The sequence below is a fragment of the Aquarana catesbeiana genome, linkage group LG05, assembly GCF_042186555.1.
Source record: "Aquarana catesbeiana isolate 2022-GZ linkage group LG05, ASM4218655v1, whole genome shotgun sequence".
NCBI lineage: Eukaryota > Metazoa > Chordata > Amphibia > Anura > Ranidae > Aquarana > Aquarana catesbeiana.
Genome location: NC_133328.1, coordinates 648,484,710 through 648,510,142, shown reverse-complemented (window position 1 = coordinate 648,510,142; position 25,433 = coordinate 648,484,710). Strand labels below are relative to the sequence as shown.

The 25,433-nt window shown below is 45.3% G+C and overlaps 2 protein-coding genes across 3 annotated transcripts in view; one reads left to right on the top strand and one right to left on the bottom strand.

The window, feature by feature from the left end:
- SCAP (SREBF chaperone) overlaps positions 1–11,170 on the top strand; it is a gene marked incomplete in the record, with an annotated part of 103,247 nt that extends 92,077 nt beyond the window's left edge. The window contains 6 exon segments of the mRNA XM_073632510.1: positions 54–139; positions 2,396–2,478; positions 3,073–3,239; positions 3,349–3,429; positions 5,355–5,561; positions 8,698–11,170. Of these exon segments, the coding sequence (XP_073488611.1) occupies positions 54–139; positions 2,396–2,478; positions 3,073–3,239; positions 3,349–3,429; positions 5,355–5,561; positions 8,698–8,943 (870 nt within the window).
- Positions 11,171–16,028: 4,858 nt separating this feature from the next.
- The window catches only part of ELP6 (elongator acetyltransferase complex subunit 6), a 31,268-nt gene continuing 21,863 nt past the window's right edge, over positions 16,029–25,433 (bottom strand). For both annotated transcript variants that reach the window (XM_073632509.1, XM_073632508.1), the window contains exons 5-7: positions 18,994–19,183; positions 18,637–18,777; positions 16,029–17,101 (exon numbers count right to left, since the gene is read on the bottom strand). In XM_073632509.1, the coding sequence (XP_073488610.1) occupies positions 16,991–17,101; positions 18,637–18,777; positions 18,994–19,183 (442 nt within the window). In that variant the 3' untranslated portion in view covers positions 16,029–16,990. The remainder of the gene's footprint in view (positions 17,102–18,636; positions 18,778–18,993; positions 19,184–25,433) is intronic.

The window sequence follows — 25,433 nt, the reverse complement described above, 5'->3', positions numbered from 1 at the left end:
TTGTCATTGCGTTATTCTGAACCCGGCTCGTCTAATGTTCTGTCTCTCCCCAGGTCTGGGACGCTATAGAAGGCCTTCTGCGCTGCAGCAACAACGATGGCCAGAGCGGGATAACTGCACTAGTTTTCTTAAATCACCGGTATGTAGGTTGCCCATCTTTGCAGTACAATGTGTACACACCAAGAATACAAGCTGCTGTCTATCGTTCGTTACTACAAAAAATATGTGACATCGTACGTAACTCAACTCAATTATAGATGAGTTGGAGATTTTTTTTCTTGGTGTCTCGCCAAGCAAAATGAAAAAAACCCACATAATGCAAGTTTCCTGAAAAATCTGGCCATTCATAATGGGCTCCTATTTCTTACTCTTCGTTACTATGAAGAAATTACCTGGCGACAGGGCTGAGCTGAGAGGTGGGCAGAAGAGGCAAGGGGAGCAAAAGGGGCAAGATCTGCAACCTGTGCTTCCCATGGAACAGATAGCTGTAGCTTTACATTTCAGTTTGCTGGAAGTCTCCCGTCTCATCTCTCGCACATGGCTCGTGTCTGTACATATATGTACTGTTATCAAGGATGCTGCTGGTGGCAAGAGCACACATGATAAAGGCTGCTAGTTTACCGAAACAAGTTAGCTGGTGACGCTGTTCTATAGATCAAGCGTATGAATAAGGAATACCATGTGCCGGTCTTTATGTTCTTATGGCAAGAGCACCCATGTTCCTCAGCAGAAGAAGCCTAGGGAACAGACCTCTTGGTTCTTCAGGACAAGAGGTCATCACTCCAGTTCCTCTGGTAGAACTGTTCCTGGGATACATCTTGGATCTCAAAGTTCTGAATGTCTTCTGACAGCTCCGGTCGGAGCTGCTGTACTAACTATGCAAAGTTAGCATAGCAATCTCCCTTGCTGAGCTACCTCCCGCCAGCAAACGCACGCCATTGGCGGAGAGCGCTGATTAGGAGTCGGTTGACTGCTGGTTTTCCAGCGTGCTCGTCTGACAGAAGCCAGCCAGGCCAACATACACACAGGCCAAATGCCAGATGGTTTTGATTGAAGCACCCGATGCCTCCTGACATTCAGCCCGTGTATATGGACTTTACTGTGGGGCTCCCACACTACCAGTTTGTGGCCCTGCCCTTCAGCCTCTTATTTGCATCTTGGGTATTTACCAACAAGCTAGCCCCAGTATTATCCCTGCTGCATTATCGTAGGATCCCATTGTAGGATAGCTTATCTCTTTTTGAGGGAACGCTCAGCATGGCCTCTGTTGGACATCATGGCTTTGACTATCCAGTCTTTATTTGATGGAACAGATGCACTGTTTGCAGTATAGTATAGTGCTGAACACAATTCAGGGCCAGAGTGTTCCTTCCACAGGCAAAACATCTAACTCTCTAGTCCCAGATTGGAGCTCTGCAATCCAGGAACCACCCGACTCTCTGATTTGGCATGAGTGTCTTGGGCCTGATAGTATCCTCCTTTGAGGGAGTCCCATTTTCCCAGTTTCATTCAAGACCTATACAACGCAACACTGTCGTTGTGGGACAAGTCATTTCGATCTCTAGACAGACTCATTAGTTTGTCGCCAAGGGCTAGGTTGTTCCAGGCTTTTCACTTAAACCAGGACATCATTCTTCTGTGTCCAGCTTCCGTTCACCCAAAGTCCCTCCATTTTCTGAAAGTGGTTCAGGCTGTGAGTCTCCTGTATTTTTCTGCATGCTTTTCATTCCACCATTTCTAGGTAGGTCAGGCAGGCAATCATTCAGGCTTATGGTCTCCAGGATCAGGGTCCACAGTTTCCTGTGAAGACACACTTTACTAAATCTATAAGTGCTTCTGGGGCTTTTCAGCACCAAGCATTAACTTGATTTTGCAACGTTGCCACCTGGTCTTTCATTCACACATTCTCAACGTTCTACCAGGTGAATGCTCCACCTCATCCTATGCCAGCTTTGAGCATAAGGTCCTTCAGGCAGCTCTTTGAGCTTCAGGCTATCCTCAGCTCTTCTCAGTCCCTCAATGGATGAGAAGTGAAAGTATTTTTGTACTCGCCGTAAAACCCTCGTCTTGGAGTCCATTGAGGGACACGGGTCTGTGTGTGTGATCATGGTCTAGGTACTACTTTCATACAAAACTGAGGCAAGCTTGAAGTCTGAGTGGTTATCTTAAGCAGGCCTACAGGTTTTTTTTGTTTGCCAGTGTCCAATCCTCCTATAGACGGAATTGTAACTCGAAGATTAAAGACTTTCCGTATCCCTCAATGGACTCCAAGAATCAAATTTTAAGAAGAGTACAAAAAACCTTTGTTCTGGTGATTTAATAATGCAAGCAAAATCTGGTTCCCCTGGACTGAGCTGGACAAGAAGACTAACTCTGCTCTGTCTATATCTCGCAGGATTGTGGCGGCCCGACTGAACGGCTCTCTGGACTTCTTCTGCCTGGAAACTCATAAATCCACCAGCCAGTTGCAGTTTAGAGGTGAGATCATCTACTGGTCAACCAGGACTTGATGACCTGTCAGGGACAAGGGGAACCAAAAATCCCACCACTAAAATACAGCACAACCTTCTAAAAACTAAAAGCATTTCCATGTCAACACTTTATGATAAATGCAGAAAAAGTGACTTAATGCTCATATAGTAATATTGGGCAAGGAAGATGCAAATCATTACAGTGTAGAACCATTTATCCAACTGTCCATCCAGAGCCCTCTGGTTTATAGACCGGATACATCCTATATATAGAACCATTTATCCAACTGTCCATCCAGAGCCCTCTGGTTTATAGACCGGATACATCCTAAATATAGAACCATTTATCCAACTGTCCATCCAGAGCCCTCTGGTTTATAGACCGGATACATCCTAAATATAGAACCATTTATCCAACTGTCCATCCAGTGTCTCTGGTTTATAGACCGGATACATTCTAAATATAGAGACATTTATCCAACTGTCCATCCAGAGCCTGTGGTTTATAGACCGGATACATCCTAAATATAGAACCATTTATCCAACTGTCCATGCAGAGCCTCTGATTTATTTATCTCGAACTAACTTCCTTCCTTTACAGGCACGCCGAATCGCACCTCAATCCCGAGCTCCCCATTGTACTGTAATGATGATGTCATACGGTGTCAGCTGACTCACACAGTGTCCTGTGCCCACCAGAAGCCAATCACAGTGCTGAAAGCTGCGGCTGGCCGATTAGTGACTGGAAGCCAGGATCACACACTTAGAGTAAGTCCAGTGGTTGTAGTACCTGCGATCTTAGGATGAAAGTTTTGGTTGGAGTTGGGCTTCAGCCCCAGCGGGTGAAAGTTGTAACCGGTCTTCCTTTTGTCTCTAGGTTTACCGTCTGGATGACGCTTGCTGCTTGTTCACACTGCAGGGTCACTCGGGAGGTATTACCACCATTTACATTGATGAGGTGAGAATCCCCTGATTGGCTGAAAACTGTGTATGAAGGCAATAATTGCCCTATACCATCATTTACTGGATTGGCAAAATCATTGCCTTTATCTGGCCTCCCTTTGCCCCATTGCACTGCTACACTTCTCTCTTTTTTATTATTTATCTCTGTGCAGAAATTTCCTCCAGATTTGGGACCTATACCTGCTGATATCGAGCACATATATCACTCTGCTCAGGTAGAGTGACGAGAAAAATGAGGCCTATAGTTCAGCCCAAGTCCCTTTACTGCTAGCAAATGCTCCACCTGCACCACTCATATCCACTGTGAGGCCACCGATCACCCAACCTCATTGCCCAGAACCACTGGGAGGCCACCACCCATTCATTGCCACCACCCAGAACCACTGAGAGGCCACCAACCACCCATTGCCATCACCCAGGACCACTGGGGGACCACGAATCGCCCCACTACCAAGGACCACTGGGAGGTCGCCGATCACCCCACCATCCAGAACGACTGGAAGGACACCAATCACCCTACTGCCCAGGGCCACTGGGAGGCCAAAATTCACCCCATCATCCAGGACCACTGGGAGGCAGCCATTCACTCCACCACCCAGGACTACTGGAAGGCCACCAGTCGCCCCAATGCCCAGGGCCACTGGGAGGCCACCAGTCACCCCACCGCTTAACCCTGCATCGCAGGGAGGCCCCCAATCACCCCACCCCACTACCCATGACTACTGGAAGGGCCACCAATTGCCCCACTGCCTAGGGGCCACTGGGAGGCGCCAGTCGCCACACCCCTTAACCCTGCACCACTGGGAGGCCTCCTATCACCCCACCATCCAGGACCACTGGGAGGCTGCCAGCCACTCCACCCCACTACCCAGAACCACTCGAAAGCCACCAATCACCCCAACATCCAGGACCACTGGGGGCCACTATACACACCACTACTCAGAATAGCTGGAAGGCCACCAATCACCCCACTGCCCAGAGCCACTGGGAGGCCACCAATCGCCCCACCATCCAGGACCACTGGGAGGCCACCAATCGCCCCACCATCCAGGACCACTGGGAGGCCACCAAACATCCCACCATCTGGGATGCCACCAATCACCCCTCCATCTGGGACCACTGGGATGCCACCAATCACCCCACCATCTGGGACCACTGGGATGGCACCAATCACCCCACCATCCAGGATCACTGGAAGTCCATTAGTCATCCCACCACCCAGGATCGCTGGGAGGCAGACGCTCACAGGTGCAGAACAATCTCAGAGAGTTCCCAGGCTGATCCTAATTGGTGCTTTTAGTTTGCTCTGTGTGCTATAAACAATTGTCCTAAAATAATTGGTTCAACTTTTGTTGCATCTCAGTGCAGCCAATCTCCCACAGCATCTTTGCAGCCTCTTCCTGTCTACATGGCATTTCTTGGGGCGGGTTTCCTGATGGTGACCACAGCGGACCCCTTGTCTATGTAATGTATGCTAAAATGACCACTTGTAGTCTCCATCAGAAACCTGTGTGACGGTGACAACGCAGGAGCGCAATTGGGAGAAAGGGACAAGAGCATTGTCACCCTTTTAACAGGAGGTGCCTGAGCAAGGACCGTCACGGCAGGATCACCAGACTGAATGTGACTTGAAATGACATTAACATATTAAAGCTTATTTGATGTTTTAGCCATTGGGTTTTTAAGGGCTTTTAGGAAGTTGTAGGAAGTTTGTCAGATGATTTTTAATGCCTGCAGCTGCCGAGGCTCGTGTTTTTTTACAAGGTACCACTGAACAGTGTTTTGTATTTGGGATATTAAACGTAGAGACCGGCTTCCTTACAAACCAGAGTTCCACTTTATGATTAAGAATCCATCAGTTGATTTCCATTGTGATGCTGCAGATATTAATCCATCGTGTGTCTTCTGCTCTGCCTGCAGACAATGGTTCTGGCCAGCGGGGGGCAGGATGGAGCCATCTGCCTGTGGGACGTCCTGACGGGTAGTCGAGTTAGTCTCATGCACGGCCATCGCGGTGACATCACTTCCCTCATCTGCACGACGTCGTACGTGATCAGCAGCGGCCTAGATGACGTCATCAGCATATGGGACCGCAGCTCCGCCATCAAACTGTACTCCATACAGCAGGTGAGCAGAAGGGTGATAGAGCAGTGGTCTCCAAGCTACGGCCCGGGAGCCGGATCCAGCCCTTTGCTTGTATCTGACCCTTGGGGTGCTATTTTAATTACTAATGCCAATGAAGGGCACAATTCCTCCCAATGACATCAACGATGGGGCCCAATGACACCAATAATGGGGCACATTTCCTCCCGCTAATGCCAATGATGGGGGGATTATTTTCTCCCACTGACGCTAGGACATTTTGTATTCCCGATGGCCACAATCTGGCTCCTCTAAAGTCCGAAGGCCAGTAAACTGACAAAACTGTATTTGATAACATCCTCTGTAATTGTTCTGATGGTATTAACAAGGTCCTCTAATGCATTCTCTTCTACATGTTTCGCCTCATGACTTCTTCAGGAAGTATGCATTATATGATACTAACAAAAGTATACAAATAAGGTACAGAACACTAATTTGGAATAGATGCATCAAATGTAGAGATAGAAAACCCACCCACATATGGACCATCCACTCCACAAGCAAATCCACACCAGAGAAGCGCCACTGGAAAATTATGTGGATCTGTTGTGGAGTGGATGGTCCATATGTGGGTGGGCTTTCTATCTCTCCATTTGATACATCTATTCCAAATTAGTGTTCCGTACCTTATTTGTATACTTTTATATTTTTGTTAGTATCCTGTATGCATACTTCCTGAAGAAGCCATGCGGCAATACATGTAGAAAAGAATGCATTAGAGGACCTTGTTAATACCATCAGAACAATTACAGAGGATGTTACTAAATAAATCTCCATAACATTTATTATAAATCCATAATGAGTTTCACAAAACGGTATTTGATAACATTTTCTGTAATTGTTATGGTCTTAACACGGTCCTCTATGCATTCTCTTCTACATGTTTCGCCGCATGGCTTCTTCGGGAAGTATGCATACAGGATACTACAAAAATACAAAGGTATACAAATAGAGTACATGACATTAATTTGGAATAGATGCATCAAATGAAGAGATAGAAAACCCACCCACATGTGACGTGGATGGCCCATATGTGGGTGGGTTTTTTTCTCTCTCCATTTGATGCATCTATTCCAAATCAATAATGTTATGTACCCTATTTGTATACCTTTTTGTATTTTTGCAGTATCCTGTATGCATACTTCCTGAATAAGCCATACGGCAAAACATGTAGAAGAGAATGCATTAGAGGACCTTGTTAACATCCTCTGTGATTGTTATGATGGTATTATCAAATCTCAGTAAAATTTATTACAAATCCATATTAAAATCCATAATGAGTTTCACAAAACTGTATTTGAAAACATCCTCCAATTGTTATGATGGTATTAACAAGTTTTGCCTCATGGCTTCTTCAGGAAGTATGCATACAGGATACTAACAAATATATACAAAATAAGGTACATAACATTTAATTATTTGAATAGATGCATCAAATGGAGGGATAGAAAACCCACCCACATATGGACCAACTACTCCACAACCAGATCCACACCAGAGAAGCGCCACTGGAAAATTGTGTGGTTCTGGTTGTGGAGTTGGATGGTCCATATGTGGGTGAGTTTTCTCTCTCTCCGTTTGATGCATCTTTTCTTGTATACCTTTTGTAATTTTCTTAGTATCCTGTATGCATACTTAATGAAGAAGCCATGTGGCGAAACATGAAGAAGAGTGCATTAGAGGACCTTGTTTATACCATCATAACAATTACAGAGGATGTTTTTAAATAAAACTCAGTAACATTTATTACAAATTCATATTAAAATCCATAAGGAGTTTCACAAAACTGTATTTGAGAACATCCTCTGTAATTGTTATGATGGTATTAACAAGATCCTCTATGCATTCTCTGCTACCTGTTTCGCGGCATGGCTTCTTCAAGATGTATGCATACAGGATAATAACAAATTAAAAAGGTATACAAATAAGGTACATAACATTATAAATTTGGAATAGATGCATCAAATGGAGAGATTGAAGACCCACCCACACGTGGACCATCCACTCCACAACCAGATCCACACCAGAAAAGCACCACTGGAAAATTGTGTGGATTTGGTTGTGGAGTGGATATGTGGAGGTCTTCTATCTCTCCATTTGATTAGATTAGTAATGTTATGTACCTTATTTGTATACCTTTGTGTTTGTGTTAGTATCCTGTATGTGTACTTCCCGAAGAAGCCATGTGGTGAAACATGTAGCAGAGAATGCATAGAGGACCGTGTTAATACCATCAGAACAATTGCAGAGGATGTTCTCAAATACAGTTTTGTGAAACTCATCATGGATTTTTAATAAATGTTACTGAATTTTAACTGTCATGTTTGGCTAATTGGCGTAGCACCTTTAAAATCCCTCTCCTATTCAATATCTACCTATTTGTATTGCTTTAAGGGATGTGGTGCTGATAAAACCTTTTTTCTTTCATCTACACATACACCTTGAACATTTGGATTATGTTATGGATCCGTGGTCTGCTGGCAACACATGTTGTTTGTGAGGTTCTGATATGGGTACTGATGTTGGATGAGAAGACCTGGCTCACATTGGGCACCAAGAAAAAGGGCTTGGCTCACATGTTGTGCCCCATATTGGGCACCAAAATAAAAAACTGACTCGTACCTCACGTTGGGCACCAAAAAAAAACCACTTGGCTCACATGTTGGGCCTCGCTCACATTAGATACAAAAAACAAGACCTGGCTCATGGTGGGACTCACATTGGGCACCAAATAAAAGACCCGGCTGATGCTGTGCCTCAGATTAGGCACCAAAAAAAAAGACCTGGACCACATGTTGGGCCTCACATTGAGCAGCAAAAAAATACCTGGCTCACATTGGGCACCAAAAAAAGAATGGGCTCACAATTTGCATTCCAATTCATCCCAAAGGTGCTCAGTAGGGTTGAGGTCAAGGTTCTGTGCAGGACACTTGAGTTCCTCCACACCAAATTGGTCACACCATGTCTTTATGGAGCTGGCTTAGTAGGTGGGGGCACAGTCATGGCGAAACAGAAAAGGGTCTTCTCCAAACTTAACACAAGGTTGGCGGAACACAATTGTCTAAAATGAAAATGTGCCACCATAGGATGTCATATGACAAGTTCTCTTATCTCTCTGCAGGATTTGGGCTGCGGTTCCAGCTTAGGCCTCATCTCTGACAACCTGCTGGTGACGGGCGGGCAGGGCTGCGTGTCCTTTTGGGATATCGGCTACGGCGATCTCCTACAGACGGTCTACCTGGGGAAGTGCGAGGAGGCCCAGCCGGCCCGCCAGATCCTGGTTCTGGACAATGCGGCGATCGTCTGCGACTTCGGCAGTGAGCTGAGCCTGGTCTATGTCCCATCTGTGCTGGAAAAGTTGGACTGAGGAGGACAAGCTGGCCAAGGACTGTTGGAAAGCCAGGCTTTAACCCACAAGGGGTTAATCTGACAGGCGACGACATAAACGTTCTCACTATACTTCCAATGGAATTGTGCGATTTTTCCGGTTTTCCAGGTTACGGCGCCAACCTGTCTCACCTTTGCCGTTTCATGATAGATTTTATTTTTCTGCTGCGAGGCAGGTTTGTGGTGACCAGGAAAAGGCAGAAAAAAAAAAAGATTCGTGATGAATCCGCGGCCCTACGCCATCACACAGGGCGCACCATGAATGTCCCAGACTGCGAGCTCTGTACTTTATTACCACCTGTGACGCCGATATATATGGGGGGGTGGCACACGGGTCTGACACTGTCACAAAGAGGCACTTGAACCGATCACGCTGCACTTGTATAATGATACAGAGTATACTAAAGCACTTAGTTTCACAATTATGAGGAGAAAGAACGTGCTTCATGCTACCATTGCGATATCGCATCCCCAACCATTGGAAAAGACCAGGGAAGGAGCCTGAGGGGGCGTGATGTCACAGTAGTGTTATAGAAATGGGAGAAGAGGGTGGTGTCCACCATGGAAATCAGGTAGTAGCCTTCAAGATCAATCCTACACCGGGTACCGGATTGTTGTGGGCAACAGTGAAACTCCAGCATGCTCCAGCCAGCTTTTTTTTTTTCACTTTGGCGGTATTGCAGCAAGGGAGCGGTGACTGAAGGCAGCAAATGGTGCAGCTTCCAGGCTTGTAGGGAATAGAGAACTGGATAAGGATTTATTGGCAGGTAGACTGGTACTCTTCTCAGGGCGGTGGTCTGTAGACAGGTGCTCTTAATGCAATACGATTGGCTCGCTTCCTGCACTTTGACCTCATTTCCTTTTTAGGTTGTCCCCCCGCTAAGAGGATCTGTCAGGGCAGAAATATGAGGCTCCAGGGTGTCATCCTTTATCCTTCCTTCCCTACCCAAGAACAGTAAGTAGCACTAAGAAGGGATAGACATGACACCCAAAGCAGGTATCATTAAAAACAAGTCGGCACTGGTGGTTTCCACATTTTCGTCCTCACAGGTCGTCTTGAGCTGCTGTTGGCTAAAGACATCTGTAGTTGCCGCTCATCTGGTGTGACCGTATGCAAGTGTTCTACAGACAAGCAATGGGTCTCGGGGAGGTCTGTGCAAAATACGGCCCTCAGGAATAAAAACAAATCAAAGATAACATGTAGCTCTTATGTATTGTTCCTTCTTTGGGATGAACTGTACCCACCAGCTTGCACGTCTAAAATTACAATTTCTGTAGTCCAGAAGTGGGCAGTAGCTAGAGAGGAGATTTACTAAAACTGGTGCAGCTGTCCATAGTAAACAGTTGGCTTCTAACTTTGGCTTGTTCAATTAAGCTTTGACATCTAAGACTCCATTTACGCTTGTGCGACTCCAAAGTCCTGCAACTTTGGAGTGCAACTTTGGATGGGTGTGACTTGTTCTTCTTCTGCAAAGATGGACTCTACTGTTGCACGTAAAACATTCAGTTGTGACTTCCATGCAACTTTTAAGGGATAACATTGACGTCAATGGCCCTCAAGTTGCCTGAAAGTCAGACCAAAGTAGTGCATGAAAATCTTTGAAGTCGCTGCGACTTGTCGCACATATATGAATGGTTATCATTGGAAAACATGGGGTATGACTTGTCATGCACACACAAGTGTGAATGGGGTGAAAGCTTTGACACTAAGGCTCCATTCACACTTGCGTGACTCCACCCGCGCCCATGGTGGCTCACTTTAACATTGAAAGGTAAAGTATATCTAAAGGCAGGGTTTTTTTTTTTTTTTTTGTTGCAGTAGGGGAGGATTTAAACTAGTATCATTTTTTTGGCTGCCTGTCTGGTTAGAGAGATTTCGAGATTTCCCTTCAGTTCCTGTCCTGTAGACTCATAGGGGAAGTGTCCCCGTTGGAGGATTTCCGTTCACTTTCATTCCCAGTGACATCTGTGATCAGGACGGTGAGAGAGAGTGAATCTCCCTAATGGGGACACAGGGATTCTAACCCTTCACCACTATCATAAAAAAAAAATGTTGCCTTTATTTATACTTCAATCCTTGAACTTCCATGGCACTTAGAAACTGATCAATTTGATGATGCAAATGGTGCACAGAAAGTAAATATCTCCCTAACTTGGCTTAAAAAAAAAAAAACAGAAGCAACAGATTAGCAACGGCAAGTAGGACAGTTCTAATCAAAGTGTGTTTTCTCCTGCTGGTCCCCTATGTGGTTATAGGAAATGGTGGAGAATGCGGGCATGTCACACTTCGAATGTGAAAACTCTTCAGTTGGTTGCAGTTCTTGAACAGAGCCAGGACAGGGGAGTAGACACCCTCCGCCTCTTCAGGTCCTACTTTTGACTCTGTGACTGTCCACTTTAGGTGGCCACCGGTTTTTTTTTTTTTCATTGGCCCAACGTAAGCTGGCAGAACTGTTGAGACTCTGACTAGAGCTCTCTGGGAACATGAGGAGAAAGGAAAACTTTGAAAGGTTACATCTGTAGACTTACTTAATTTCCCTGGATTTATTAATGGAGCCAATGGCTGTTAACATGCACTTGTGAGTGAGATGAACATTTCACTGGTTTGCCCTGTCCAGGTTCCCAACTCTAAATATGGGAGGACTGCCCATAACACCCAGTTTGAGTTGGAACAGAGTGTATTCCTTTCGCTCACCATGGTGGAATCAATGGTCTGATTAAGAGGGTGCTGCCATGCCTCCCGACTGGTCACCATCTATAACATGGACAGGACATGGTGTCCGCATACTGGCAAGCTCGTTTCAAAGTGCAAAGCTCTTAATTGCACGGTCAAATTATTTTTCTGTGTAATAAAGAAGATCTTTGCACTTTGTAACAAGCTTGTTGGTATGCTGACATCATTGTTGGTCCTAGACATGACCTCCAAATTTGCAGGGAAAGTCCAATCCCTGAAATTAAAATGTCCCCTCCCTGCACATGCACAGTAACTCATAGTATTGGCAGTCTGGAGGGCCAAGATGCAAGGCTGTCAAGTATGGGACCATGGGTGTGTATGAGCTTGTCTCCTTACTTCCTGTTGTGACAACAGTTTTACCAGACAGGAAGTGAAGGAAAACCTGCAACAAGGACAAAGGCTCTTCCCTTCTACCGGTTTGATTTTAGCAACTGTGCTGCGTTTGGAGATTTTGGCTTTCTTTTTGCAAAAAAATGTTGTCACCAGGACAGGAAGTGAGAAAAAATCTCTAATGGAGCCCTGGATACCAGTGAAACCCAACACCAGTTCTATACTTTCCCCACTCCCATCTAAACCCAGAAAAAAAGTTATGGCACGAGCAGGGTGGAAGCCTACACGTGCAGAGATGTTTCAAACCAGCTCGGCAGCAAGGAATGTTATTTTATTTTTATTTTTTCCCACCTCTCTTTTAGCCAAATGTGTCATCTCCCGACCCAGGAAAAGCTGACCAGTGCCACATTCGGTTATGGGGGAGGGGGAGAGACTGTAGAATTTTCATGGGGCGGTGTACAGGGCTTGTATGAACAGGGCGGGGTTCTACCCCCGCAGCCAGGTGCCCGGAACTGTTCTAGTGGCTCCAAACGCTGCTTTTTTATTTTTTTTTAAGACCAGCAGTAGCATGGCTCCCCCCGAACTGTGCTAGAAATAACCCCACACAGGGGAAATATGCATTTCACAGGCAGAGTGCGTGCAGGAGGGCAGATACCGAACTCTGCTCTGGCCGACATTCGCGTTGAATCGACTACTGTAAAATGTCTAACTGGCATCATGATATAAAGAAAAAAATAATAATATTTTTGGTAAAGGTTCTAATTTATTTTCAGGTAGGTTTTCTGCTTTCTAGAGCTTTTCATGAGAAATGTTCAGTGTACAGTCTCTTCGTTTTCTTTGTATATTTTTTAATTTTAGGCTTTTTGTGTTTTTTTTTTTTTTTTTTTTTTGTTTTGTTTTTTTAATCTTCTGTAATTTTCTTATATAAAACATTTTCCTCTGAAGGTGTTTGCTGGTTTTCTGTTCGGTTCTCTGGTATCAATTTCTCATTTGCAGTTTCATACACAGGCTTAATGTGTTTCCAGTACGCCTAAAACGGATACTTTAGCCAGCCATTTGCTTGAAATTGGACTCAATGTGTGATCATACAAGTTGTCCTAGTTGCTCCAAGCTGCACAAGTTCACTCCTTTTTGAAGCCAGGCAACCAGCATTTTCAAAAAGAGGCAGTCTCCATATTTCTCCCATGACAGATTTGCTTAATGTTGGCCCTTCTGTACTGGTGAGCAAAAGCACCTTAAAGGTGTAATGAGGAAGAGCGAGGGGGGACAAATGACTCACAAGGAAGGAGGGCAGGGATAGGGGTTCTGCATTGAGAGGGAGAATGGGACCGGTGAAAAAAAAATGGGTGGGTGAATAGACCACCGAAGAAGATCTGGGGTAGGAGGAAAGGAAGCTAGGGCAGGGATTAAGAATAAAAGGACCGATGAGAAAGATCTGGGAGAGAAGGGAAAGGGCCAATGAGGAAGAGGGTGGTGAAGATCTGGGGAAGTAGAATGGAAAGGGACCAAAAAGGACGATACGAGTGTAGGAGAGGGGAAAGGACCAGTGAGGAAGGGGGTAGGTTGTAAGAAGGGCTAAGGTTGGAAAAGAAAGGACCAATAAGAACGAAGTGGGGGTAGTTAAAGGGAAAGGGCCGATGTGGAAGAGAAGTTGGAGAGGAAGACCGGGGGAGAGAAGGGAAAAGGCCGTTGAGGAATAGCTGGGGGAGTAGAAGCAAAAGGGACCTGAAGAAGAAGATCTGAATGAAAGAAAGGAAAGGTTAGGTTTGATGAGGAAGATCTGGGTGTAGGATTGTGGAAAGGACTGGAGGAAGCGGGGGTGGATTGTAGAAAGGACTGAAGTTGAAAAAAAAAAAAGAGCGGACCAATAAGGAAGACATGGGAGTAGTAGTAGAAGGGAAAGGACCGATGGGGAAGAGAAGTTGGAGAGGAAGACCGGGGGGAGGAAAAGGGAAAGGAACGGTGAGGAAGATCTGGAGAGGGAGAGGGTTTGGTTGTAAGGACTGAGGTTGAAAAAAAAGGACCAATAAGGAAGAGCTGAGGGTTGAAGGATGACTTTCTGTGGACGAGAAGTTGGAGAGGAAGACCTGAGGGAGGAGAAGGGAAAGGACCGATGAGGAAGATCTGGGTGGGTGTGGGAGAGGGGAAAGGACCAATGCGAAAGCGGGTGAGGAAGGGGGGGGTGGTAAAGGACCAGTGAGAAAGAGCTGCGGCAGAAGGGAAAGGACCGGTTCAGAAGAGAGGGTGGGTTGTAAGAAAGTCTGGGAAGGAAAGGACCAATAAGTAACATCTAGGGGTAGAAGGGAAACCACCAGTGAAGATCTAGGGATAGGCAGAGGGGAAGAAAGGAAAGGATCGATGAGAAAGGAAAGGACTGATAAGGAACAGCTGGGGATAGAAGACTGATGTGGACGAGAAGTATGAGAGGAAGATCTGGGGGTAGGACCAGTGAGGAAGAACTGGGGGAGTAGAAGGGACCAAAGAGGAAGAAGGAAAAGGATTGATGAAGATGATCTGGGTATAGAAGAGGGGAAAGGACTGGTGCGGAAGAGAGGGTGGACATGGAGATATGGGGGTAGGTGAAGGGAAAGGACAGGTGAGGAAGAGGGGTGGGTTAAAAGAAGGCCAGAGATTGAAAAAAAAGAGAGGACCAATAAGGAAGAACTTTGGGTAGAAGGAGGCAAAGGAATGATGCAGAAGAGAAGTTGGAGAACAGGACTTAGGGGGAGTTAAAGTGAAAGAACCGGTGAGGAAGATCTGGAGTAGGAGAAGGGAAATGACTGGTGAGGAAGGGGTGCTGGGTTGTAAGAAAATCTGGGAGGGAAAAAGGAAAGGACCAAGAAGGAACAGTTTGAGGTAGAAGGGAAAGGACCTGTGAGGAAGATCTATGGCTAGGAGAAGTCCTGCATGGGGGGGCAGAAGGAAAGAAAGGAAAGGAGCAATGAGGAACAGCTGGGGGTAGAAGTAGAGAAAGGAACAATGTGAAAGAGAAGTTAGAGAGGAAGACCTGGTAGCGAAGGGGGGAGTGAAAAGACCAATGAGGAAGATCGGGGGATAGGAAAAAGGACCTGTGAGAAAGATCTGGGAGCTTAGAAGAGAAAGGGACCTGAAGAGGAAGAAAGGAAAGAACCAATGAGGAAGATGTGGGTGTAGGAGAGGGGAAAGAAGTAGGACCATTGCGGAAGAGGAGGTAGAGATGAAGATTATAAGGGGAGAAGTAGGGAAAGGACCGTTGAGGAAGAGGGTTGTAAGAAGGACTGAGGTTGAAAACGAGCGGACCACTAAGGAAGATCCGGGGAAAGAAGAAGGGAGACGGACCAATGTGGAAGAGTAGTCTGAGAGGAAGACCTGAGGGAAGAAGGGAAAAGACTAGTGAAGGGGTGGGGAAAAAGGGAGAGGAAGATTGGGGATGGAAAAAGAAAAGGGCAGATGAAGTTCTGTCGGAGAAGGGAAAGGAAATGACCTATGAGGAATAAGGTCACGGGGGTGGGATAGAAGAAAGGTTGCTGGCTTTGGGGGGGTGCAAGGACCAAGACCTGGGGGAAAGGATAAATAAGAAATGTGGGGAGTAAAAAACGATGGATTTTTCTGTAACCGTTGATCTTTAGCTGTCTCCAAATATGGATCTGCTGATAGCTATTTTTTTTTAAGTCATGTGCTCGCTACGAATTACCCAGTGCCCAGCTCCCATTGGAGGATCGCCATCATGTATTTTCAGCAAGTGGAGAATTATTCTACCTTCTCTCTGGGTCATCTTTACACAACTGCTGTCTCATCATTTCTTGAGGGAATTTAATTTTTACAGATTTGTATACATTCTCCTCTCGTGGCTTTGAAGCAAACTGCTGCGATAAAACCAGTTCCAGCCTGATCATCTGTATTACCAATGAGGAACAGCAAAGCCCAATCACCAGAAGGGCCAACCTGCATCTACACTGAGCGCACAATGCAGCCCTCCTGTACATGTAATATTCACAAAATAGGAACATACAAGAATAACACCTTTTTAAATCTGAAAATTTTTATTATGACAATAAATACATCCTATGACAGATTGTTACCGATACAGTAATCCCATCATTGAGGACAAGGCCACTTTTATTTATACATTTTCTGAGACTCCACCCCCGAGGGACATCGTGAATTTCTAAACATGGACCAACCATGACTGCACACCCCTCTACAATGTATATGGCCCAGCTCCGCCCTAATATGTTGCACGGCTTTTTTCAGGCCGAGTCTCACCAACATCCTGTAACAGCAAAATAATGGAAGGATTTTAACAATGGGTTTCCCATGATGCCTCACCAACAAACATTACATCAGATGGAAAGTCGTGGAGAACTTTCCACCAAATCCCGCCCCCATCTCCTGTTGGCAAATAGGACCAGTGTGCCATGCAGGAGGGTGAGGTCCATCAAACACTCCTACCCCACCCTCTCAGGTTCCAAGTGACCTACATCAAAAGCTTACAGGGTGGGTCAGAATGTTTTACAGATAGCAACTCCACCACCTGCCTAGGAACGCCCAGTCCTCCAGACTGACACCCACCCATCGGGGCATTTTAACAACTACTCTCAGGGGCTCTTGAGAGAAGTACTGAGGCTCTGATATTTTTAGGAAGCTATGTACAGTACATTGCCGACCCCTCCCACCAGCTGTGATCTGCCTGCATGGCATAGTTGGGACCCAGTGGTGACATCACAGGGTGTTTAATGAATACAGAAAGGTTTTATTTATTTCCGATATCGTTATTGGGGAACCAGGGAAGGCCAAATACAAGCAGATTAAAGTTCATCTATACTGTCCGATCCTCTGATGGCCATATTGGAGAGGTGTGGTATGGAGCTCAGTGAGACGCCGGATGACGCAGCATCTTCAGCTCTCAAGAATAACGGAATCTCAGGGCTCCGCCCAGCATTATACACAGGTCCCCCTGCAGTAGATGGGAAGAGTCGCTTCTCTACAGGACGGCCGCAGACAGGCCGGGGGCGAAGAAACTGACGTTCTTGTCCTGAATCTTGTACTGGTAGATGGTGGAGCGGTCCTGGTGCTGCTGGTGGGTGATTGTCAGCTGTGGGACAAGAGAGGGAGTCAGGAGCTGAGTGCACACCTTACTGAGACCCTCACATTGATTCCCTTCCAAGTCAGGTGTCACCTAACCGTGTCCCCATAGGAAGATTCTTTCCTCAACTTCTGCTCAGCTCAAGCTTTAGGATTTCCTTCATCCCTGTGCTGAGTTCCCGGGTCTGTACACCCGCTGTGCCCATTATAAGGGGTTCCCTCCATCCCTGTGCTGAGTTCCCAGGTCTGTACACCCGCTGTGCCCATTATGAGGGGTTCTCACCATCCCTGTGCTGAGTTCCCGGGTCTGTACACCCGCTGTGCCCATTATGAGGGGTTCTCACCATCCCTGTGCTGAGTTCCCGGGTCTGTACACCCGCTGTGCCCATTATGAGGGGTTCCCACCATCCCTGTGCTGAGTTCCCAGGTCTGTACACCCACTGTGCCCATTATGAGGGGTTCCCACCATCCCTGTGCTGAGTTCCCGGGTCTGTACACCCACTGTGCCCATTATGAGGGGTTCCCACCATCCCTGTGCTGAGTTCCCGGGTCTGTACACCCGCTGTGCCCATTATGAGGGGTTTCCACCATCCCTGTGCTGAGTTCCCGGGTCTGTACACCCGCTGTGCCCATTATGAGGGGTTCCCACCATCCCTGTGCTGAGTTCCCGGGTCTGTACACCCGCTGTGCCCATTATGAGGGGTTTCCACCATCCCTGTGCTGAGTTCCCGGGTCTCTACACCCGCTGTGCCCATTATGAGGGGTTCCCACCATCCCTGTGCTGAGTTCCCGGGTCTGTACACCCGCTGTGCCCATTATGAGGGGTTCATATCATCCCTGTGCTGAGTTCCCGGGTCTGTACACCCGCTGTGCCCATTATGAGGGGTTCCTACCATCCCTGTGCTGAGTTCCCGGGTCTGTACACCCACTGTGCCCATTATGAGGGGTTCCCACCATCCCTGTGCCCATTATGAGGGGTTCCCACCATCCCTGTGCTGAGTTCCCGGGTCTGTACACCCGCTGTGCCCATTATGAGGGGTTCCCACCATCCCTGTGCTGAGTTCCCAGGTCTGTACACCCGCTGTGCCCATTATGAGGGGTTCCCACCATCCCTGTGCTGAGTTCCCAGGTCTGTACACCCACTGTGCCCATTATGAGGGGTTCTCACCATCCCTGTGCTGAGTTCCCGGGTCTGTACACCCGCTGTGCCCATTATGAGGGGTTCTCACCATCCCTGTGCTGAGTTCCCGGGTCTATACACCCGCTGTGCCCATTATGAGGGGTTCTCACCATCCCTGTGCTGAGTTCTCGGGTCTGTACACCCGCTGTGCCCATTATGAGGGGTTCCCACCATCCCTGTGCTGAGTTCCCGGGTCTGTACACCCGCTGTGCCCATTATGAGGGGTTCCCACCATCCCTGTGCTGAGTTCCTGGGTCTGAGGCTCCCCTATATCTGAATTATGTGTTGGGTGGAGGGATCCTGTAGTAAGGGTCACCCCCTCCAGCTCCATCATGTACAGGATGGATGATGGAATCGGCTCTCACCTGTCCGTGGACGTCTTTGCAGAATCCGGTGGTCAGGCCCTCAGCCTGTAGGATGAGTCCACTCTGGTGACACAGCGCCCTCAGCAGGACCTCCCCGTCCTCGTCCTCCTCCTCTCTGTGCACCAGACACACCACATCCCCCTGAAAAGAGAGGAAGAATCACCCTCTGATTTGTGGATTGACAATGAGCTTAAAATGATCTTCTAGCCCCCAGTGCCTGAAACAAGTTGGCACTATTCAAAGCCATACAGCCTGACTAGTCACAGTGCATCATCTGCTGATAAAAACACGACAGACAATAATAATATAATGTACTTTATGTCCAACTTCTGCTGGGGAAATACACGATGGACCCACCTGGAGCTGGTGACAGATGCCGGCTCTGCAGTAATGGATGAAGTCCAGGATTTGTAGCGGAGTGACGCCCAAACTGATCAACAAGCTGACATCATCCACGATCAGAGCGGGGCTCTTCCACTCTTCACCTGCAGAGGGCGCCAACGCTCCATAGATAAAATCATAGAGGGGCCTCAGGTCTGCGCCGGTCCTGGAAGAGGATTATCCATGGTAAGCGGATGATGATGCCAATTAGGTTGTTAATGGCGCCACCTAGTGTCCGCTAAGAGGTGTGACGCGATTTTGAAAAAGTGTCAGCAACTTATTCTGTGCTTTCCTGTGTGGAGGGCGGAGCCACTGAGTACAACGCATGATGTGCAGAATCCCCCCCCCCTGTATGTTGTGATTCTAATGAGACATCGGGGGGGGGGGGGGGGGGTCTATTAGAACCCTGAGAAACACAGCGAGGGGGGAGAGGAAGTGGGAATGTACTGGGGATGCATGGAAGCAATCCAACGTATGACATACATGGGTGGTAGTGAGAGGGGTAAGGGGGTCCATGTGTAAAAAAAAATAAAAAATCTTTGTGCACCAAGGATGATTTCTGTACTGTTTGTAATAGGATGATTTTCTGTGATTGTCAGCTCCATCTAGTGGCCATAATGCTGTATTTTCCTGAAATACCTCAATATAAAATACATCATTATGGCCACTAGATGGAGCTGACAATCACAGGAGATAATCAGGTAACAAACAATACATTGAGTATTCGTGGCACCTATTTAAGACTTCCAACACAGTGAGGGTGTAGACCCCTGAGTGTGGGGATTCATTTGTTTTCCTATAAGTGAAGATTTGCACAAGGAAATGGATTAAAAATGTTTTCATATTTATAGATTGATATAGATAATTTAGGGTAGGGTATATACAATGTGTGTGTGTGTGTATACACACACACACACACACACACACACACACACACACACACACACACACACACACACACACACACACACAAGTAAGTACACCCCTTACATTTTTGTAAATGTTTTATTCTATCTTTTCATGTGACAACACTGTCATCTCTTATTTCTATTACAAGATCTCCCCATAAAGAGGACCTGTCATCTCTTATTTCTATTACATGAGATCTCCCCATAAAGAGGACCTGTCATCTCTTATTTCTACTACAAGATCTCCCCATAAAGAGGACCTGTCATCTCTTATTTCTATTACATGAGATCTCCCCATAAAGAGGACCTGTCATCTCTTATTTCTATTACATGATCTCCCCATAAAGAGGACCTGTCACCCCTTATTTCTATTACATGAGATCTCCCCATAAAGAGGACCTGTCATCTCTTATTTCTATTACATGATCTCCCCATAAAGAGGACCTGTCACCTCTTATTTCTATTACATGATCTCTCCATAAAGAGGACCCGTCATCTCTTATTTCTATTACATGAGATCTCCATAAAGAGGACCCGTCATCTCTTATTTCTATTACATGAGATCTCTCCATAAAGAGGACCTGTCATCTCTTATTTCTATTACATGAGATCTCCATAAAGAGGACCTGTCATCTCTTATTTCTATTACATGAGATCTCCCCATAAAGAGGACCTGTCACCTCTTATTTCTATTACATGATCTCTCCATAAAGAGGACCCGTCATCTCTTATTTCTATTACATGAGATCTCCATAAAGAGGACCTGTCATCTCTTATTTCTATTATATGATCTCCCCATAAAGAGGACCTGTCATCTCTTATTTCTATTACATGATCTCCCCATAAAGAGGACCTGTCATCTCTTATTTCTATTACATGATCTCCCCATAAAGAGGACCTGTCACCCCTTATTTCTATTACATGATCCCTCCATAAAGAGGACCTGTCATCTCTTATTTCTATTACATGATCTCTCCATAAAGAGGACCTGTCATCCTTATTTCTATTAGATGATCTCCCCATAAAGAGGACCTGTCATCTCTTATTTCTATTACATGATCTCCCCATAAAGAGGACCTGTCATCTCTTATTTCTATTACATGATCTCCCCATAAAGAGGACCTGTCATCTCTTATTTCTATTACATGATCTCCTCATAAAGAGGACCTGTCATCTCTTATTTCTATTACATGATCTCCCCATAAAGAGGACCTGTCATCTCTTATTTCTATTACATGATCTCTCCATAAAGAGGACCTGTCACCCCTTATTTCTATTACATGATCTCCCCATAAAGAGGACCTGTCACCCCTTATTTCTATTACATGATCCCTCCATAAAGAGGACCTGTCATCTCTTATTTCTATTACATGAGATCTCCCCATAAAGAGGACCTGTCACCCCTTATTTCTATTACATGATCTCCCCATAAAGAGGACCTGTCACCCCTTATTTCTATTACATGATCCCTCCATAAAGAGGACCTGTCATCTCTTATTTCTATTACATGAGATCTCCATAAAGAGGACCTGTCACCTCTTATTTCTATTACATGATCTCCCCATAAAGAGGACCTGTCACCCCTTATTTCTATTACATGATCTCCCCATAAAGAGGACCTGTCACCCCTTATTTCTATTATATGATCTCCCCATAAAGAGGACCTGTCACCTCTTATTTCTATTACATGAGATCTCTCCATAAAGAGGACCTGTCACCTCTTATTTCTATTACATGAGATCTCCATAAAGAGGACCTGTCATCTCTTATTTCTATTATATGATCTCCCCATAAAGAGGACCTGTCACCCCTTATTTCTATTACATGAGATCTCCATAAAGAGGACCTGTCATCTCTTATTTCTATTATATGATCTCCCCATAAAGAGGACCTGTCACCCCTTATTTCTATTACATGATCTCTCCATAAAGAGGACCTGTCACCCCTTATTTCGATTACAAAATCTCTCCATAAAGAGGACCTGTCACCCCTTATTTCTATTACATGATCTCTCCATAAAGAGGACCTGTCACCCCTTATTTCTATTACATGATCTCTCCATAAAGAGGACCTGTCACCCCTTATTTCTATTACATGATCTCTCCATAAAGAGGACCTGTCACCCCTTATTTCTATTACATGATCTCTCCATAAAGAGGACCTGTCACCCCTTATTTCTATTACATGATCTCTCCATAAAGAGGACCTGTCACCCCTTATTTCTATTACAAGATCTCTCCATAAAGAGGACCTGTCACCCCTTATTTCTATTACATGATCTCTCCATAAAGAGGACCTGTCACCCCTTATTTCTATTACATGATCTTTCCATAAAGAGGACCTGTCACCCCTTATTTCTATTATAAGATCTCCCCATAAAGAGGACCTGTCACCCCTTATTTCTATTACAAAATCTCTCCATAAAGAGGACCTGTCACCCCTTATTTCTATTACATGATCTCCATAAAGAGGACCTGTCACCCCTTATTTCTATTACATGATCTCCATAAAGAGGACCTGTCACCCCTTATTTCTATTACAAAATCTCTCCATAAAGAGGACCTGTCACCCCTTATTTCTATTACATGATCTCCATAAAGAGGACCTGTCACCCCTTATTTCTATTACATGATCTCCATAAAGAGGACCCGTCACCCCTTATTTCTATTACATGATCTCCCCATAAAGAGGACCCGTCACCCCTTATTTCTATTACACGATCTCCCCATAAAGAGGACCTGTCACCCCTTATTTCTATTACAAAATCTCTCCATAAAGAGGACCTGTCACCCCTTATTTCTATTACATGATCTCCCCATAAAGAGGACCTGTCACCCCTTATTTCTATTACAAAATCTCTCCATAAAGAGGACCTGTCACCCCTTATTTCTATTACATGATCTCCCCATAAAGAGGACCTGTCACCCCTTATTTCTATTACATGATCTCTCCATAAAGAGGACCTGTCACCCCTTATTTCTATTACATGATCTCCATAAAGAGGACCTGTCACCCCTTATTTCTATTACATGATTTCCATAAAGAGGACCTGTCACCCCTTATTTCTATTACATGATCTCCATAAAGAGGACCTGTCACCCCTTATTTCTATTACATGAGATCTCTCCATAAAGAGGACCTGTCACCCCTTATTTCTATTACATGATCTCCCCCATAAAGAGGACCTGTCACCCCTTATTTCTATTACATGATCTCCATAAAGAGGACCTGTCATCTCTTATTTCTATTACATGATCTCTCCATAAAGAGGACCTGTCACCCCTTATTTCTATTACATGATCTCTCCATAAAGAGGACCTGTCACCCCTTATTTCTATTACATGATCTCCATAAAGAGGACCTGTCACCCCTTATTTCTATTACATGATTTCCATAAAGAGGACCTGTCACCCCTTATTTCTATTACATGATCTCCATAAAGAGGACCTGTCACCCCTTATTTCTATTACATGATCTCTCCATAAAGAGGACCTGTCACCCCTTATTTCTATTACATGATCCCCCCATAAAGAGGACCCGTCGCCCCTTATTTCTATTACATGATCCCCCCATAAAGAGGACCTGTCACCCCTTATTTCTATTACATGATCTCCCCATAAAGAGGACCTGTCATCTCTTATTTCTATTACATGATCTCCCCATTAAGAGGACCTGTCATCTCTTATTTCTATTACATGATCTCTCCATAAAGAGGACCTGTCACCCCTTATTTCTATTACATGATCTCTCCATAAAGAGGACCTGTCACCCCTTATTTCTATTACATGATCTCCCCATAAAGAGGACCTGTCATCTCTTATTTCTATTACATGATCTCCCCATAAAGAGGACCTGTCATCTCTTATTTCTATTACATGATCTCTCCATAAAGAGGACCTGTCACCCCTTATTTCTATTACAAAATCTCCCCATAAAGAGGACCTGTCACCCCTTATTTCTATTACATGATCTCCCCATAAAGAGGACCTGTCACCCCTTATTTCTATTACATGATCTCCCCATAAAGAGGACCTGTCACCCCTTATTTCTATTACATGATCTCCATAAAGAGGACCTGTCACCCCTTATTTCTATTACATGATCTCTCCATAAAGAGGACCTGTCACCCCTTATTTCTATTACATGATCCCCCCATAAAGAGGACCCGTCGCCCCTTATTTCTATTACATGATCCCCCATAAAGAGGACCTGTCACCCCTTATTTCTATTACATGATCTCCCCATAAAGAGGACCTGTCATCTCTTATTTCTATTACATGATCCCCCCATAAAGAGGACCTGTCACCCCTTATTTCTATTACATGAGATCTCCATAAAGAGGACCTGTCACCCCTTATTTCTATTACATGATCTCTCCATAAAGAGGACCTGTCACCCCTTATTTCTATTACAAGATCTCTCTATAAAGAGGACCTGTCACCCCTTATTTCTATTACATGAACTCCCCATAAAGAGGACCCGTCACCCCTTATTTCTATTACATGATCTCTCCATAAAGAGGACCTGTCATCTCTTATTTCTATTACATGATCTCTCCATAAAGAGGACCTGTCATCTCTTATTTCTATTAAATGAGATCTCTCCATAAAGAGGACCTGTCATCTCTTATTTCTATTACATGATCTCCCCATAAAGAGGACCTGTCACCCCTTATTTCTATTACATGATCTCTCCATAAAGAGGACCTGTCATCTCTTATTTCTATTACATGAGATCTCCCCATAAAGAGGACCTGTCACCCCTTATTTCTATTACATGATCTCTCCATAAAGAGGACCCGTCATCTCTTATTTCTATTACATGATCTCTCCATAAAGAGGACCTGTCACCCCTTATTTCTATTACATGATCTCTCCATAAAGAGGACCAGTCACCCCTTATTTCTATTACAAGATCTCTCCATAAAGAGGACCTGTCACCCCTTATTTCTATTACAAGATCTCTCCATAAAGAGGACCTGTCACCCCTTATTTCTATTACAAGATCTCTCCATAAAGAGGACCCGTCACCCCTTATTTCTATTACATGATCCCCCCATAAAGAGGACCCGTCACCCCTTATTTCTATTACATGATCTCCATAAAGAGGACCTGTCATCTCTTATTTCTATTACATGATCTCCCCATAAAGAGGACCTGTCATCTCTTATTTCTATTACATGATCTCCCCATAAAGAGGACCTGTCATCTCTTATTTCTATTACATGATCTCTCCATAAAGAGGACCTGTCACCCCTTATTTACATAGTTACATAGTAGGTGAGGTTGAAAAAAGACACAAGTCCATCAAGTCCAACCTATGTGTGTGATTATGTGTCAGTATTGCATTGTATATCCCTGTATGTTGTGGTCATTCAGGTGCTTATCTAATAGTTTCTTGAAGCTATCAATGCTCCCCGCTGAGACCACCGCCTGTGGAAGGGAATTCCACATCCTTGCCGCTCTTACAGTAAAGAACCCTCTACGTAGTTTAAGATTAAACCTCTTT